This window comes from Coffea arabica, chromosome 1c (assembly GCF_036785885.1).
Source record: "Coffea arabica cultivar ET-39 chromosome 1c, Coffea Arabica ET-39 HiFi, whole genome shotgun sequence".
NCBI classification, from domain to species: domain Eukaryota; kingdom Viridiplantae; phylum Streptophyta; class Magnoliopsida; order Gentianales; family Rubiaceae; genus Coffea; species Coffea arabica.
In genome coordinates, this window is record NC_092310.1 from 39,169,767 (window position 1) to 39,186,898 (window position 17,132).

Sequence of the window (17,132 nt, forward strand, 5' to 3'; positions counted from 1 at the left end):
TGTAGATTAGGATTTTTCGTTGGATTTTTCATGATTTAAGCAAGAGATCAAGGCTGAATGTTTTTGTGTTTTCTCTCCCTTTTCTCTCTCAAAATTTTGTCCATCATGCTTACAAGAAGAAGAAATGATGAAAACAAAAGGTTTGGTCAAGATAAGAAGAAGAAATCATGGTCTTGGTCAAAGGTCCAACTTGCAATAGGGTCATGACACTTGGCACCTTCTTAAGTTAACACTTATCCTTTTGTCTCTCCAATAATAATCCATCTAAGCAACTTCTAATTATCTCTTAACACCTTATAAAATAATAATATTTAACACAAAAATCACTTAATCACCAAAATTTTATCACACTAGCGAGTCCCACGTCCAGTATAAGCTCTTAATTTCTCAAAACCTAACCGATACTAGAAAAATCATCTTACAACTATATTGACTCATAAAAATTTATCTGGGAAAATTTTCTAACAAAGAAAATGTAGAAAAGGCGGGCGATTAAAAAAAATAAACCCTAGAAACTTAGAAAATTTTCGGGTTCTGGCACTCATTCTTTCGGGGCGTCACAGAATGTATATCACATTCAGTGATAAAGTGAATAGTTTATTACTTATTTTTAAGAGCAAGTTTTGTCTAGAAAATTTAGTACCACTTAATTAATTCAGATATTTAATTTTAGATTGTCAAATAGTCGAATATATTAAAATTTGAATCCATTAAGTTTAAATGGTAGATTGAATTATTCAACAGGACCTAAGTATTAACAAATTTGTTATCTTTTCTTTCTTCTCAATCTTTACACTTCGGGTTTGCGTGTATTAATCTTTTTTTTCGATATGATAGATTATCCTACGTTAGGAGGAGCGAGAGGACCTTAAAAGGTTCAAAAATAACTTGGAAGGTACTGAACCACCACCAAACCAGATGATCACTGCTTCAATTTTCGCTCTTTTTTCTTTGACGATGGCACCAACTGTGGTGGCTAACATCAATTTTCTGCGATTAACACGAACTAGAGGATCCTTAATTCACACTACCACAAAATAAAATGAACTTTTATCCATAGCTAGTATTCTACATGAGTTCTATTCTGGGCAAAGCTAACATACTCAATTTCCCATCGCAGAGAACACTAGTGCCAGATTAACTAGCGGATTGTGATACATTTAGCAGTACAATATTATCAATTATTTCCTGACTTTCATTGTTTAAGATTCATGAGAAATTTACCTCCACTTCAATCCTTTTCCAATTTACCCAACTATCCAGAGTTAACAGATTCAGAAGTAGAACTCAGCCACCAAAAATAAAAAACAAATTAAAGAAAGCCATTCATGTCCAATTAACAAATGGCATCAAGGGTGGAATCGCATTGATTTTAGGTGGACTGCCTAAAAGCAATTCGTACCAAAAAATTCTGTTGATAACAATTCCATACACAATTTATAAAGTCGTTACCCTGATATTACAAGGAATGCTGCTCCTTGATTTTATAAATTCTCGTCCAACATATAATTACGCACTAAAATCTACTCATCATTGCTATATCCTTGAATTTGCAGCAGGAAACACAAAAGGATATTTCCTGTTCAAATTTTCAGTATAGCAAAAAAGACGAGTACTTTATTGTTTCATATGTAGATTCTAAATCTCTGTGGATGCATGTAACTCCAGTCAGGGAGGCTTGGTACATATAGGGGTTTGGAAAACATATTTTCAATAGGCACTGCTACCAACTCTCGATGTTCCTCATCATGTTTCGGGCGATATTCAAAGTGCAGCAGAAGAGTCCAAAAAGTTCTTCTCCTTCAGGCTTTCAACTGTTTCCTTGATGCTTTGCTCAAGGGGAATGAATTCAAGACCTAAGTTTTTTGCCTTCTCCTTGGAAACCTGGTACGTCGGCACAAATGGCTCGTCATCAGCGCACCTACAAAGGTTATTCACCGAAAAACATCAAAGGCTTGATAAAAATAATAAATAGTGTTGAATTGGGGCAATAGTCAAGCAAAAGTTCGCTCATAGAAGTGATGTTTTTTACTTCCTCATCAGTCTTTGATGAGCCAAATTAAATGAACAGCAGGTGATGAACAGGAAAATTCATTGCCATTAGTACAGAATATGTACTGCTGTAAGCATAATGCTTGAATAAAGGTTAACGATACTCACACACCCTTTTTAGCTTGCACACCCCTTCTACAGTCTCTAGGCTATATTGAAAGGCATAGAAGCAAAAATACATAGTAGGGGATGCACAAGATGTTAAAAAGGGTGCGTGAATCTCATTAACCTTAAAGGAATTACTATAAGGCATGACATCTTCATGTACAAATCATATGAAGAATGTTTATCCACTCAATGCAACATCAAATAAAGCACTAAAGGAATAAAATGCACTAAAGGATATGTATATATCTCACCATTTAGACATGATTCCAAGTAAGGTACGGTCACAAGGGTGAAAAATCTGATTGCAATGAAGAAAGGTCAAAACTTGCACATCAACAATTTAAACTGACCATCCATCATTTCTTTTGCCACCTCAAAAATTTCCCTGATGTTCAATAACACATCTATCTGCTATCCTACCAAATCAGGTCGCCAGGCATAGACGCTTTTCTTGGTTCAACAATTAGTAGAAAACCAGTATGCTAGCTTAGTGCATATGCAGATTGGTGTTCAAGGAATTCTGAATATTTGTGAATAACTAATGCATGCTCTTACCACGAGTGGGCAAAAACTATAATGATGTCATGGTAGTCATGTACACATTATCAATTCACAGGACTTCTAGTAAGAATCTATCTAGACTAGAAGTCTTCATGAAAGGCAAAGTATTGAGCTCATTTCATCGTATTGATTTGGGAATGAATATGCACATTTAAGACAGAAAAGCCACAAGTTTAGGGAGAAGATCGCGCCAATAAAGAACAGGTCTCAGGAGTTAAGCAAGAGGAAATTTTAGAATGCAACCTACATCAGAGTAGGTTATCAAACAGCCAATTGCAAGCTAAATGAAAATTCCAACATGATCATGTGACCTGATATGCTCAATCCAAAAGATTTTCTAATATCTAAAAGACATATCCGTAGAGCGAAGGTTCCAAGAACTAAACCAGAAATACGAGGATTAGATTTCTTAGTTGAAGTACTTAATAAATTGACTATCTAGTTACTGTTAACTTTCCTGAACGTTCTGAAACTTAATTCGATTTCAAATAGCAAAAGCTTCAAAAACTTGTCAATTCAACAAACAGAACCCTTGACAAGAACTTCCAAAACACAATTGGCGGTAAGTTCATGTATTTAAGCTTTTACGAAACACTGAACTTATCCAGATAATGCAAACAATGTTAATTGAAATACTTATCCACGGAAAAAGTTTCCTAAAATATATTCTGCCATTAGTTGCAGACACCTGATGTATCACAGTTAGGAGTCCCAAACATGATTTATGCAAGGGGCCAAATCATGAAAGGCATAATAGATCCTGACAGAAAAATCTGAGACGCACATGGACATGCATGAAAATTCCAAATATAATCCTATGTCACAAATGTAAATCTCTAAATGCACGGTCAAATCTAAATTACAGAGCTTGAACTTACTTTTCTGGAAGTTTTGAGGAAGGATAAATTTCACGCAAGATCTTCACAACTTCAGAGTAGTGTACCACTCTTTCGACCAGGCAGTATCTTCCACTAGCAGATGGATTTTCAAAAGCTAGTATATGTGCATTAGCAACATCTTTGACATGAACCCAGCCCATAGAAGAATTTGGAAATGTTTCTGCACCTGCATTCAGTATAGAAGAAAACAATCAACAAAACAGACTGATAAATTAAAAAAACTAAAGGAAGAAAGAAAATTACATGAAGTATTCAATGACAGTCAATACATGAATCAGTCTAAGATTAGAATGCACAGAATATCAATCACACAAAAGAAATGTTTCATATCACCATCTCTTCTCTCTCTACAAATGAACATAATCAAGCAAAGAGAAAAATAGAAGGAAAAACATTTGTTCAAAGCATACCCATGTCTATACTGATTACTTAATATTTCATGTATTTCAATACTTGATTAAGAAAGCATCAGGAATTCTAAACAATGTAAAACATCAGTACAAGGCAATTGTAAAACATCCCTTCAAGAAAACTAGCCAATTGAAACAAACTTTTTCAAGAAACAAAAGAAGAACCAAAATTTTTCAACCAGAAAAGCAACAACAAATAAAGATCAACAAAATGAGCATATACACAGACATATATCATTTTAGAAACACCTTCTGCTGCGCACAAAAACATATTAGATTCTAGTTAACCTCCAAATGACCATGACATCTACCTTGGCAAACTCAACTTCATGAGAGAAGCAGAAAGCTCATGAAAGGCTTTGCAATATATGATACGGATACGGGTGTGCAATAAATAACTTCAGCCTTGGGTCAAGGATTCCTTTAATCAACATTGGTGGTCCGATGACAAGATCAAGATCCAAGAAGGTGAAGGAAGCTTTACGAGCCTTGATCATTCACCATACAAGCAAGGAGTAAGCTAAGTTTGAAGATTTGATGGACCATGAAGTTACCTTGTTCACTTGTACGTTTGAAGTGAAAGAATGATCTCATACTTGTTAGCTTAGTTGGTAGTTGCTTTAAGACTGCCTAGTTTAGTAGTTGTTAGTCGTTGAGTATTTTATTACTTATTGGGCCTTATCGGGAAGCCTTAAAGAGCTGGCTCTTTATACGGACCGCAACTCTATTCCAGGTTTATTTGGGCCGGAATTTGCCCTAGTTTTAGCCTATAAAAGGCACCTATTGTATGAGTGAGAGACAGAATATTTTACAACCAGAAATCGTGAGGAATTTTCCTTTCAAGTTCTTAATCGAACTTACTCTTGAATTCTTGAGTTCATTGCTTAGGATTCAAATCTGACTTTATCGATTAGTTTGTTCCCTAATCGTGGTGTCTCTTCATCCATCTTTATTTGCTTAAGGTTGCTGATTGCCTTTGTGTGTCAGAGGTCTTGAGTTCATGAGAACAATCGAGTTCAATTTCCATTGGGAGAAAAGGTCCAACTCTGATAATTACAAGGTTGGGAGGTTCTAGGAGGGTCTTCCCCTAGGGTTGCTCATCAGTTGGTAATCAGAGCATCAGGTTAATTCTCTTTCAATTGAAGTTGTTCATATCTTATTAGTTTGTGTCTTTTATCAAAAAAAAAAAAAACTGTAGCGATACTGTTCATCGTTACTATTTCGAAATACTGTTCATCGTTACTGTAGCGTACTGTTCACGTTACTGTTCATCCGAGAAAAAAAAACTGTTTGGGTATTGTCTGTCGCGCCCCATTTTTTGATAAATAAATAAAATGGTTTGAAAATGTGTTTTTTGTGATTGAAAAATGAATTGTGATTTAAAAGAAAAATGGGTCTAAATGGGGGGTTGAGAATGCAACGATTTGACCCAAAATTATAGTTTAAAAAGGGTTTGAAATAAAAATTGGAGTCGCCACTTGGTAATGAGTTAAGGTGTACCAAGTCACCAAAAAATGAATTTTTAAAGAAAAAATAGGAAAAAGTAGTAAGAAACCCCTTTTAAACGACTCCTAGTCCACGTAAACCAAAAAAAAAAGGTTCGGGAGTCACATTTGACAAAGGGGAAGGCAAGGATAAAATCCAAGGCACCCCTTTGACCTAGCCAAAGGCTAGTTGCGTGATTTAACCAAAATTTTTCTTATTTTAACCAAAGAATTTATTACATTTGAATGCACTACATGAATGCAAAAAAGAAGGAAAAAAATGCAAACCTAAATTCTAAAATGTCTCTTGTAAGGTTTTTGGTCCCAACCACATGAATTGTGGCGGCCAATAAAGGAAAACCTTATAGAGGTCGATTAATGCAAATGATGGCTAAAGTGCAAGTGTGCAAGTGTATAAAAGGGTGCACGTGAGAAATTGTATGAAAAATCCAAGTGTTTGTGTGCAAGTGTATGAAAAAGTGCATGTGTGAAATTGTATGAAAAATCCAAGTGTTTGTGTGCAAGTGTATGAAAAGGTGCATGTGTGAAATTGTATGAAAAATCCAAGTGTTTGTGTGCAAGTGTATGAAATATAGTGATAAGTGCATATAGGTGTAATTAAGTGCACTTTTGTGAAGTAGAAATAAAAATGAATAATAAGGAAAGGAAAAGTGATAAGGAAATGTGAATTGAGAAATGAATAAGTGATAAAATGAGAATGAATGAACCTAACGGAATGCATCAGGTCGGGTATGGGAATGACTCCTAACTTTTTCGACTTCGATTTTCCCTTTGATTAGAAAGCAAAACTAGCGTGCTAAGGCTATCGAATAGCCACACTCGCTCGTTTCCCTTATCAAAAGGGGACTCTTCAGGCAAATGAACCCTAACTAGCATGAAATGCAAAAATCCTAAAATGGAGGGAAAAGGGGTTCGAGGGGCATGCAAAATGATAAAACTAAGAAAAATGCATGAAATGAAGTGAAACATGCAAACATGTACTAACGAGGGGAAATCCCTAAGGGTCTAGCGTTGGACTAGTGGAAACGTACATTCATCCATCACATTCATTCAGGGATATGGAAAGCGAGTAGACATGTCAATCACATAGCACATAACACTTAGCATGCATATCTAAATGTCAAAACCAAAGAAAACGATTAAACATATAGCACATAGACATGCAAGACACATAAGGTGATTAAGGTCCTAACTATTACATTTGCTAGCTAGGCACAAGTCTTCAACAGCTCTTCATCGAATGCTCCTCCAAACCCTATCTATTACAAGCCAAGAGGTGTACACATACCCCATAAAGAATGACTTAAATAAAAAAACAAAAGTAAATGACATAAATAAAAGAAAATAAAGAAAGGCTAGGAAAGCAAAGTAGACATGTATTTCACTTAGCACGTTGGATCACGTAGGAGATGCAAAAAGGGATAAAAGAAATTATACCGCCCTCTTTGAATGGTGTCTAAATGGAAGAAAAATGGCTTCAAAACAATAAAAAGGTCACGGTACCTCAAATAGTAAAGTATAACAAAATCACCAAATCTCTCCTAATTGCAATTTAAATGAAGTCAAATAATACATAGTTTCCAATAAAGGGATCCACCAAAGACTCAATTGCAAGCATTAATCAACCATTCAAAACCAATTGAAACATTTTAGAAACTTTGAAAGTCAAAGAGCAAGAAAAAGGCCAAAGCCCATTTATTCCAGAAAATTCAAGAAAAATAGGCAAACACAAGCTCATTTGAACACAAAGTTCTTAAACTCTTGCACTAAGTACCACCTAAGCAAATGAAAGCAAATGAGCAATCGAGTTGCAAAGTTGAGGCTACCAAGGACTCAATTGTGAACACTAACCAAGCACTCAAACCTAATCAAACACTTTTAGGGACTTCAAAGGTCCAAGGGCAAAGGAAAAGGCAAGTAACAATTCAGATTGCAATTATTCTAAAACCCATTTGCAAGAAATTAGAACATGCTTGGGCTTTTGTGGAACATGGAAAAGCTTGAGGGATCGAATTGATTAAATGTTCCAATTACATGGGCCATAGTGAGTCAAGAGGGGACTTGGGGGGCCAAAGTGTAATATTCAGATTTTTCCCATGCATGCATACGAATTGCTACAAGGCCATGTTTCTGCAACAAAGTTTCAACCATTTCTTAAACTTTCTGCAACATTCCAGCCACATTTTGCTCTTTGATTTATTATCTCAAACAAACAAAAATTCGAAGTATCAAACCACTGATACCACACGGTCATTAAACATTCATCTCACTTTCCAACATAAAATCTTTATGTTCAAACATCAGAAAATCATGCAAAAGGTCACGCAAGCAGCAAATTTCTGGAAAAACAAACATACAAGAACTGGTTCGGCACTTGAACTGTCCAAGTTCCAGCCAAGTTTTCCAACATGATTCAAGTATTTAAGATTTAAATGTGCAAACTCAGCAACAAACTTCCACTTCCCCCCCTCTTTCTACACAAGACTAACCAATAAATTAGAAGAAACCAAAGCCTAGTGCATAGTTACAGTGAAAGAAAACAGCAAAGTAGCCACGGCAACCTTGCTCTGCTGCAAAATTTTTTGCTTTGCATCTTCATATTAGCATGGGTAAAATGCCGAGAATATCATACAAAAACTTCATCATTCATTCATCAAACTCACACACATCTGTAAAAATAAATCCTAAACATAGCAAAAGCATGGAAGCTTCCCCTAACTCCCTCAAACGAAATAATCTAAACCCAAAAATGAACAAGAATAACAGGCGTGCAGCAAAGAAAGTCAGCAGAAACATATGTTCATGCCATTTTTGCTTAATCGAGATATATTCCCATGGAACAATTCGAACCTTAACCCATTAACTGATTCAGTAACTTACCCAAGATAGAAAAAAAAAAAAAAAAAACAGCAATTGATCATCTGGACATGAACATTAAACTCAGCCGAGACTTCATCTAAAGCAACTGAAATTTTTCCCTTTTTAATGCAAACAGTCTACTTCTACAATGGATTGACCATGTTGCAGCAATTCACCCTTTTTAGTCTGACACATGATAACAAACTGCTTTGATAGCGAACATATCCATGAAGTCACAGTCAAACCATAAACAACACCAAGAACATTGAAACACTACAACTTCAGCAATTCAAAGGATCGAATTCTATCAAAATGCTGCAACGAACCGAAAGCTACAAGCTTGTTAAAGCAAAATTTATTCCACACTTAAATGTCAACCCAGCGCACTCTGAGTTCAAATCATGACATCAACAAACATGCTTTTCAACTCTCAACATAAAAAACTGGGATTTAGACACATAAAGGAGTCAAAATACAGGAACATGCTAATCTGAAATTTCTTTCTTTCCGCCGCTTGTATCCTCATTTTTCAATTCTGTATTTATTGTCATGCCGCAAATCAAATCCTAATCAACAGAAATATGAGCCTTTTATACCTATTACTGCCAAAAGACCGATACAAACAGGCGACATACACAATAGCAACGGACGAAGCATCGAAACTGTGCGATATTTCTTGTAGCCATGAATCTGAAACAAAAGAAATCTACCCGCCACCTCATAGATGATCTCAGTTTCTTTATTAACCCCCAGACAAACTTATCAGATCTCCTACCCCTTCCCTTAACTAGAGTCACACGGGAATGTACATATCACTTCGATGTTTCATAAATGAAGCCGCTAAGAATCGAAAGAAAGTGTTACCTTTACCCTTTTCAAGGGCAGACGAGAGCTGGAGTGATGAAAGGGCGTCGCTTGACGTTGCTTGGTCCAAAGTCCCTTCTTTCTGGTCCTGCTACTTCTTCCGTCCTTCCTTTGCCGTTTTTCTCTTGACACCTCCAACCTTGCTCCCTCTCTTTTCAACCCTAACTGCCACTCCAAGTCCTCTCCTGGTTTCCTTCTCCTTTCTTTTTCCGCTCCCTCCCGTAACCTTTTCTTTCTCAGCCCCTTTTGTTCGTCCGTCACTTTCTCTCCTCTCTTCCTCTCTTTTTCGTGAAACCTAGAATCCTCTTCTTCTCTTTTGCGGCTGCTTGTTTCCTTTCCTTTTATATCGGAAATCCTAACCCTCTAAACCCTCAAACACTCCAGCTTTATTTGCAGCTAAGGAGCCGCACAGGTCCTTCTTTGCAAGCTGCAAAAAATTGCAGCTTGCATTTTGCGGCTTCTTTTTTTTTTTTTTTTTTTTGAAAAGTAATTTAACAAAAATGATAATAAATGATAATAGTAAAATTAACACTGGATAAAAACAACTAGAAACAATAAAAAACAAGTGCAATTTTCATTTTTCATTTTTCATCATTTTTCTCTTTTCCCCTTTTTTTTCAAGAAATTTTATGCTAAAAACTTAAAAATAAAAATAAAAACTAGAAACTAAAAACTAAAAATCAAATAAAACTGACACGACAAATAAAAAACTAAAAATAAATAGTAAATGAAATTACACCAAAATTTGGTATCTACATTGTCTTTTTGTGTTTTCTGTCCAACTTTTGTTCTTGAGTCTGTTATACTTTTGTTTGGATTGTTAGGGTTTAAAGACAAAAAAAAAAAGAAAAAAGAGTCACGTACCTTATATTGTTTTTAGTGTCCAAGTTGCTAGAGTATTGCTGGAATTTTTTCTTTTGAGTATTGCTGAAATTCTGTTTTGCCTATTCCTTGAGTATTGGTTGCTGTTCTTGCAAACCCTAAACACCACAACGTAATTTGGGGAAGTTCTTGATCTTCTTGAACAAATTCTTGAAGTTCTTGGACCACCAAGTCTTGTTTTGAAGGTTCTTGAACAATAAATCAAGAACTAGGGTCTTCTTGAAATTTGCATAACCTTTCATCCGTTTTTCTTGAACTTGTTGGTGTCACCTGAATTTGTGTTCCTTGAAGAGCCGAAGCAAAAAAAAAAAAAAACAAAGAAGAGAAGGAATCGACTCTCACACAAAGGAAATCAAGTATCTCAAATCTTGAGTTTCCAATTCTTGATTGGTTTCCAATTCTTGAATAGTCTCCAAATCTTGATTGGTTTCCCAAAACTTGAGTTTCCTAATCTTGATTGGTTTTCCAACTCTTGAGTTCCAATCTTGATTGAATTCCAAAGATCCCAAACGACCTAACCAACCCCAAACACCCCAAATCAGTTTCCAAAACCAAACCTAAACCGCCACAAACACCATTTACCATCCAAATACTGACCAGAAACTCAGCAAAGCAACAGCTCAAAAAAAAAAAAAAAAACCAGTTCTAGCTTCAGGTAGAGTTTTTGTTTTCTAGGATTCGTAAAAAAATTCTGCTTTGTGTCTTATTACTTATAGGGTAATTAATTCTGGAAATTTTGAGAGTTGAGTTGTTTTAAAAACTTCGAAAAGGAAAATTGAGAGTGAGTGTGTTTTCTTGAGTGATACAACACGAGTGCTTTGCATGGTAGACTAGGATACATTTGTTTTGCAGGTTTGACAACATGTCTCAAGAGGAGAACATACCCGAGCCATCTAAGACCGACGTGTCACTCAAATTGGTACTCCAAGACCTTCTAAAACAAGCGGAGAGACAAGAATTTGTGATGACACAATTATCCGACAGGTTGGCTGCCATTGAGATGCGAGGTACCGGAAATACACATAATAGGGCTTCAAGTGCTCAGAGTGTTGAGCATGATGCGGATGATGAGGGGTATCATTCTCACACCTCATTTCGATCAAGGAGAAGCCAGGAGGGAGTGAGGGAAGGTCGAGGCCGACCTAGGAGAACCGATGACAATCTTGGTTCCATCAAGACCAAGATGCCTACCTTTCATGGGAAAAATGATCCTGAAGCTTATTTAGATTGGGTTAGGAGAGTTGAGCAAGTGTTTGAAGTCCACAACTACTCTGAAGAGAAAAAGGTGAAACTTGCAGCTATTAAATTTCAAGATTATGCATTTATTTGGTGGGAGCAAGTATGTGCCACAAGAAGGAGAAATAGGGTACAACCGATTGACACTTGGACTGAAATGAAGCAAGTGATGAGAAAACGATTTGTACCCTCCCATTATACTACGGACTTGTACGATCGGCTCCAACGAGAGAACGAATCTCTCAAGAGGAGGGGTTCCATGCAGTCTACCTCTTTAAAGCCGGTTTATACAAGAGATGACAAGAAAGTTCATTCAACATTTTCTAGGACTAAACCTAGAGTTGAACCACCTCATGCGGAGTCATTTTGGGAGACATATCAACGTCTTCTACACCAAAAACAAATGGCGTCAAATGGATGCTATCAAAGTGAGTTTTCTAAGAAGGAGGTAGCTGACCCTATTCCCAACAAAGGAGTATTTCATCCTATTGAACCATTTGTTGAGGAGGTTGATAATGAGAAAACAATTGAGAGCGTTAAGCTAGATAAAGAGATGGAAAAATCTGATGAGATGAGTAGTAAAAAGGAAGAAAAAAGAGAAAGTGAGTTGATTTTGAGCAAAAATGTGAGGGCTTATTGTTTTTCTAACGAACTTACCTTTGCTTTATTTAGTGTTTCTTCATTTGTGCAGATTAAGCAAAGTCAAGTGAAGTTAGTCATGCCATGCTCCATTCCAAAGTCACTTGTGCAATTCACTAGTTTCCATGGAGTTTGTCTTTTAGGAATTAAATTTATTTGGGATCACCCCATGGAACAATTTCAATTCAAATCTGTCCATACCAAAGGGGAATCAATTCAAACCAACCATGAAGGGAGAATTCCAAACTTTGACTCTCATTTACTACCTATGGTTCATTCATCATCTTTACCTTCTTTTGAGTATAATTTCCATCCTAACACTTGTATTTCTTATTCAGATTTTGAAGGAAAGTGTAAAAGGCTAGCAATGTCTTCTCAAGTTGAATCAATTGGTGGAAGGAATAATGAAGTGGCAAAGGGAGTATTCACACTTAAACCTTGTTCTCTACCTTTTTACCATTTAGTTGATGATGTACCATTACTTCTTTATCCAATTTCTAGTTTGTTTCAGGTTGAAGGTTATTTTGTTTTTGTAGGTTGTAAAGCTGTCCAAAATTTTTCAGTTTTTTATTAAAGACTTACAACCTGATTTTGTGCTTATTCCAACTAAAGGTGGTGATCTTTCATGCTTATTCACACAGCCAAAAGCTGGTGGCCAAGTGTTCAATTTGTCAACTTCAACTTGTGCTAGTTCGAGTAATCCTCATGAAGTGGACTTCAATTGTTTGCTACATTATATGTTGGAAGATGAGAAATTGTGTGACACGCAAGATCCCAAAACTGTCCTCCACGAGTTGTTTAGTGCCTCATCCGTGCAACAAGTTGCTTTCAATTTATCCATGCAAGATGATTCAAATCAATATCAACTAGTGCTGGATTTTACACCTTTGCACAATCAAGGTGTCAATGTGAAGATTCATGACCAAAGGCTAATTAGAGAGTTTTGGATTGCCACTTGGGATTTTCACACGCCTTACACAAGCTCTTTCCTATCTTGGCGCATGTCCTTGTTTGAGAGCTTCCCGAAGCTGACCAAACGACATGCAACATGGCTCGTAGTCATTCATCTATTTCCAACATTGCTGTCCTTTAAGCGCACCATCGATTTGTGGACAAATCACTTTCAAGAGGAGACTTTGAAGATTCGAGGACGAATCTTTTCGAGGAAAGAGGGAATGATACGGATACGGGTGTGCAATAAATAACTTCAGCCTTGGATCAAGGATCCTTTAATCAACATTGGTGGTCCGATGACAAGATCAAGATCCAAGAAGGTGAAGGAAGCTTTACGAGCCTTGATCATTCACCATACAAGCAAGGAGTAAGCTAAGATCCAAGAAGGTGAAGGAAGCTTTACGAGCCTTGATCATTCACCATACAAGCAAGGAGTAAGTTAAGTTTGAAGATTTGATGGACCATGAAGTTACCTTGTTCACTTGTACGTTTGAAGTGAAAGAATGATCTCATACTTGTTAGCTTAGTTGGTAGTTGCTTTAAGACTGCCTAGTTTAGTAGTTGTTAGTCGTTGAGTATTTTATTACTTATTGGGCCTTATCGGGAAGCCTTAAAGAGCTGGCTCTTTATACGGACCGCAACTCTATTCCAGGTTTATTTGGGCCGGAATTTGCCCTAGTTTTAGCCTATAAAAGGCACCTATTGTATGAGTGAGAGACAGAATATTTTACAACCAGAAATCGTGAGGAATTTTCCTTTCAAGTTCTTAATCGAACTTACTCTTGAATTCTTGAGTTCATTGCTTAGGATTCAAATCTGACTTTATCGATTAGTTTGTTCCCTAATCGTGGTGTCTCTTCATCCATCTTTATTTGCTTAAGGTTGCTGATTGCCTTTGTGTGTCAGAGGTCTTGAGTTCATGAGAACAATCGAGTTCAATTTCCATTGGGAGAAAAGGTCCAACTCTGATAATTACAAGGTTGGGAGGTTCTAGGAGGGTCTTCCCCTAGGGTTGCTCATCAATATAGCAAAACTCCAGATCACATTAATCTTAAGTACATAAGTAGGCCACCTCAAGGGTGCTTTGGCCCTTTACATAAATTCTCAAGTTCATTTCAATTGAATCAGAGATTTAGAAGTTCTATCTTGATTAAAATTGTCCCCACACTCTCATATATATCTAAGGCACTCCTTGTAGTTAGCTAACTAGTTGCTGGTATGGTAAACTTTCACAGCATGGGATACATAAAACTCTACTAGGCCATAGAATGCTCAACCAATATTATCAAAAGTACTCCGCTACTATTAATTAATTATTATCCAGAATGTTACCATCACCTCTTTATTTTTTATGTATTTTAATTTTTTTTATTCAACTTAGACTCAAATGTAAGAAAATATGTTTTGTAGGCTGTAGATATGAGTAAGTATAGGCAGAGAAAGTAAAGATAAGTTATAAGGCTAAGTTAAAAACTCAGGAAAAAAAAAGGAAAAGAGAAAGAAGAAGAAGAAGAACAAAAAAGTCAGTTTCTATGTTCTGAGAACATCTGTATCTGCATTATTTTCACCACCATCTGCAAAGTGGCATTATTAGCACCATAAAGGTCAGCTTTAAAGCCTTTTTCCAATCCACTCACTTGCCCTTAAAAGCATAATCAAGGAATAAAAGATCAAAAGATGACCAACAGAATATCATACACATCTGTAACACCAAAAAATAAATAAGCACTGATCCAACAAAAAGAACATATACCAAGAAATTAATTGAGTTCATAATTTTATGATGTCCATACCGTTTATTAAATTCAAAATTGCAGCAGCACTGGTGTTAAGTGTTGGCTGTAACAGAGGCCCAATCACCATAGCTGGGTTTATCGTTACCATGTCTAAACCTTTCTCTTTTACAAACTTCCAGGCAGCATCCTCAGCCAATGTCTTTGAGAGAACATACCATAACTGGAAGAAAAATAATAAGAAAAAATACTGGCATCAAATATAATGTTTAGTATGAATATTAAATCACACCAAAAGCCATGTTAACTACTTGGACTGTCTTGCTAACAGTTACTTGATTATATGTCTCTATCAATTTAGGAGGCGTCATGAGCAAATTGTCTTCAAATCTCATGAAAATTTTAATTTGGGTTTCTCTGATGAGTTTGTGCAGCACAGAGAACTGGTACTTGTCTAAAATGCTTTAACAGGCCAGTGGTAAAAGATGCTATTCTAGTATAGTATTTGGACATGAAAACAAAATTACAACTGTTACTAAATGGTAATGGAAGATAACCAAGTAATTATCTAAGACTAATTCATTAATCAATAAAAGCATATCGTTAGACATACAAAAAATTTCTTCCTTTACATCTTGCCTTAATATTACAATACCATGCAGACACAAATGGGACAAAATGAGTGCACCAATTAAAGCTCCATTCAAGCAAACATAGACTTGTCTGACAAGACAATATAACATGACTATAGCCAAAGCCAAGGTGAGGCATTCAGCTGTAATCTAGTTTCCAAGTTCCATTCTATGAAACCCAGAATCCAGAAGATGAGCGCTTTCTCTCCTTTCTTACATAAATTTTGTGGAACGCTTATCGGAGTACTTCAATTGAGAAATTGTAATATTGAGCTTCTGGCATCACATAGTATTAGTCTGGCAACCATACAAGGACAGAAATTTCAGGTAGTTAATAATCTGGGACACAAGTCCTTCAATCAGGAAAAGGTTCCTTTCAACTAAAAGTTCTAAAATTTATGTAGACACTTTAGCCATGGGTTCAATGTCAACATGCATCAAGAAGCTATTTTGATACAAAGTGCATGTTGTTAGAAGTAATAAGGGTATTTAGGCCAATAAGTAAATCTGTCTCTTCCTAGGGATCTGAATGATAAGTTATCACAGCTCTTCTATTTTTGCTGTTCCCTCCTTTTCTCCCTTCTACTTCTTTCACAATTCTCTATTACTTTCCTGGTATCAGAGCTAAAGATGACAAAACAGTAGATTTACCTTGTTGGGCAAAGTAAACAATAGGAACTTCTTGTTCTGATACAGAGAAATATAGGAGAATGATTCGAAGGGTTGAACTAGACAATTATTTCATGGAAACAGGTACCTTTTTTAATGCTTTATACCAGTATTGACTAAAGCAGAGGCAAAATTAAGATGCTTTATACCAGCATTCATTGGTTTTTCTTCCTCTTTTTTATGACAGGTACCCTTTCCTATTGGAATTATCAAACCACCAGTAGAGATGATTGCTTTTTTATTTAAGGATGACAACTCCGGAGGAGATCCAGAAAAAATATGGGAAACATCGTCCATTTCAATCCTATTCCTGTTAGCCATCAGACAGAAAAAGCATCTGATCTGGCAAACTAAATTTGGAACACTTTTTGGGAAATGACATTTATAGTACAATCCAATAACTATAACAACAGCAAAAACTAGGCCACTAGGAAAGATAATAATAAGAATTCCACACACAAAACGAGTTCTGAACTCTCTTCCTATACAAACATGAACCTTAAGCTCCCAAGCAGTGGGACGAACACAGGGCTCTGACTGTGTGCTTGTTTCTCAATTGCATTTACATCAAAGAAGGTTCCCCCAAAAGAGGTTCCTTAAGTTAGTCTGTGTTCATACGCAGAGAGATAGAGAGAGAGAGAGGCCATCTCAAATATCTAAAACTTCTCATTGATGATATTCAAGACATAGTGGAAGCAGCTAGAAGATAGCAGTAAAAGTAATTTTCAATTACTTATCCATAACTAGGACACTAAAGTATGACCCTACCATAATGAGCTCAAAATCACAATGATGGAAAATCTAAACAGAATTGAATAACCTTTGGCTCTCCCTCCTCCACTGTCCAGCCCCACTTTCTCACCACTCTTCTGTCTCCTCCCATAACCTTTGGCTTTTTCCTACCCAATTTTTTCCAACAATCTGCATAATGTTTTCCTTTCTACTATTGCCCATATCTCAATGATGGTTGATGGTGGCGGTGGTATGCTGTGGACAGGTGATTTCCTTTCCGTGATCTTCCAGGTTCCCTTTTGATTATCTTCCAGCCATCTAGGTCCCTCTCTCTTCTTATGTCAGTGATCATCAATGGTGGATAGTGGTTATGGCGGGGGTCTCTCTCCTACAGTAA

General features: G+C 36.3%; 1 protein-coding gene across 1 annotated transcript; it reads right to left on the reverse strand.

Annotated features, from left to right (window-relative positions):
- Positions 1-1,459: 1,459 nt before the first annotated feature.
- On the reverse strand, positions 1,460-16,324 carry LOC113739424 (cinnamoyl-CoA reductase CAD2-like). Its single transcript, XM_072045973.1, has 6 exons — positions 16,111-16,324; positions 15,943-16,021; positions 15,353-15,425; positions 14,763-14,952; positions 3,600-3,786; positions 1,460-1,921 (listed from the first exon to the last, which is right to left on the reverse strand). The coding sequence occupies exons 1-6, from the start codon at positions 16,322-16,324 to the stop codon at positions 1,765-1,767; spliced, it is 900 nt and encodes a 299-aa protein (XP_071902074.1). The 3' UTR covers positions 1,460-1,764.
- Positions 16,325-17,132: the final 808 nt, after the last annotated feature.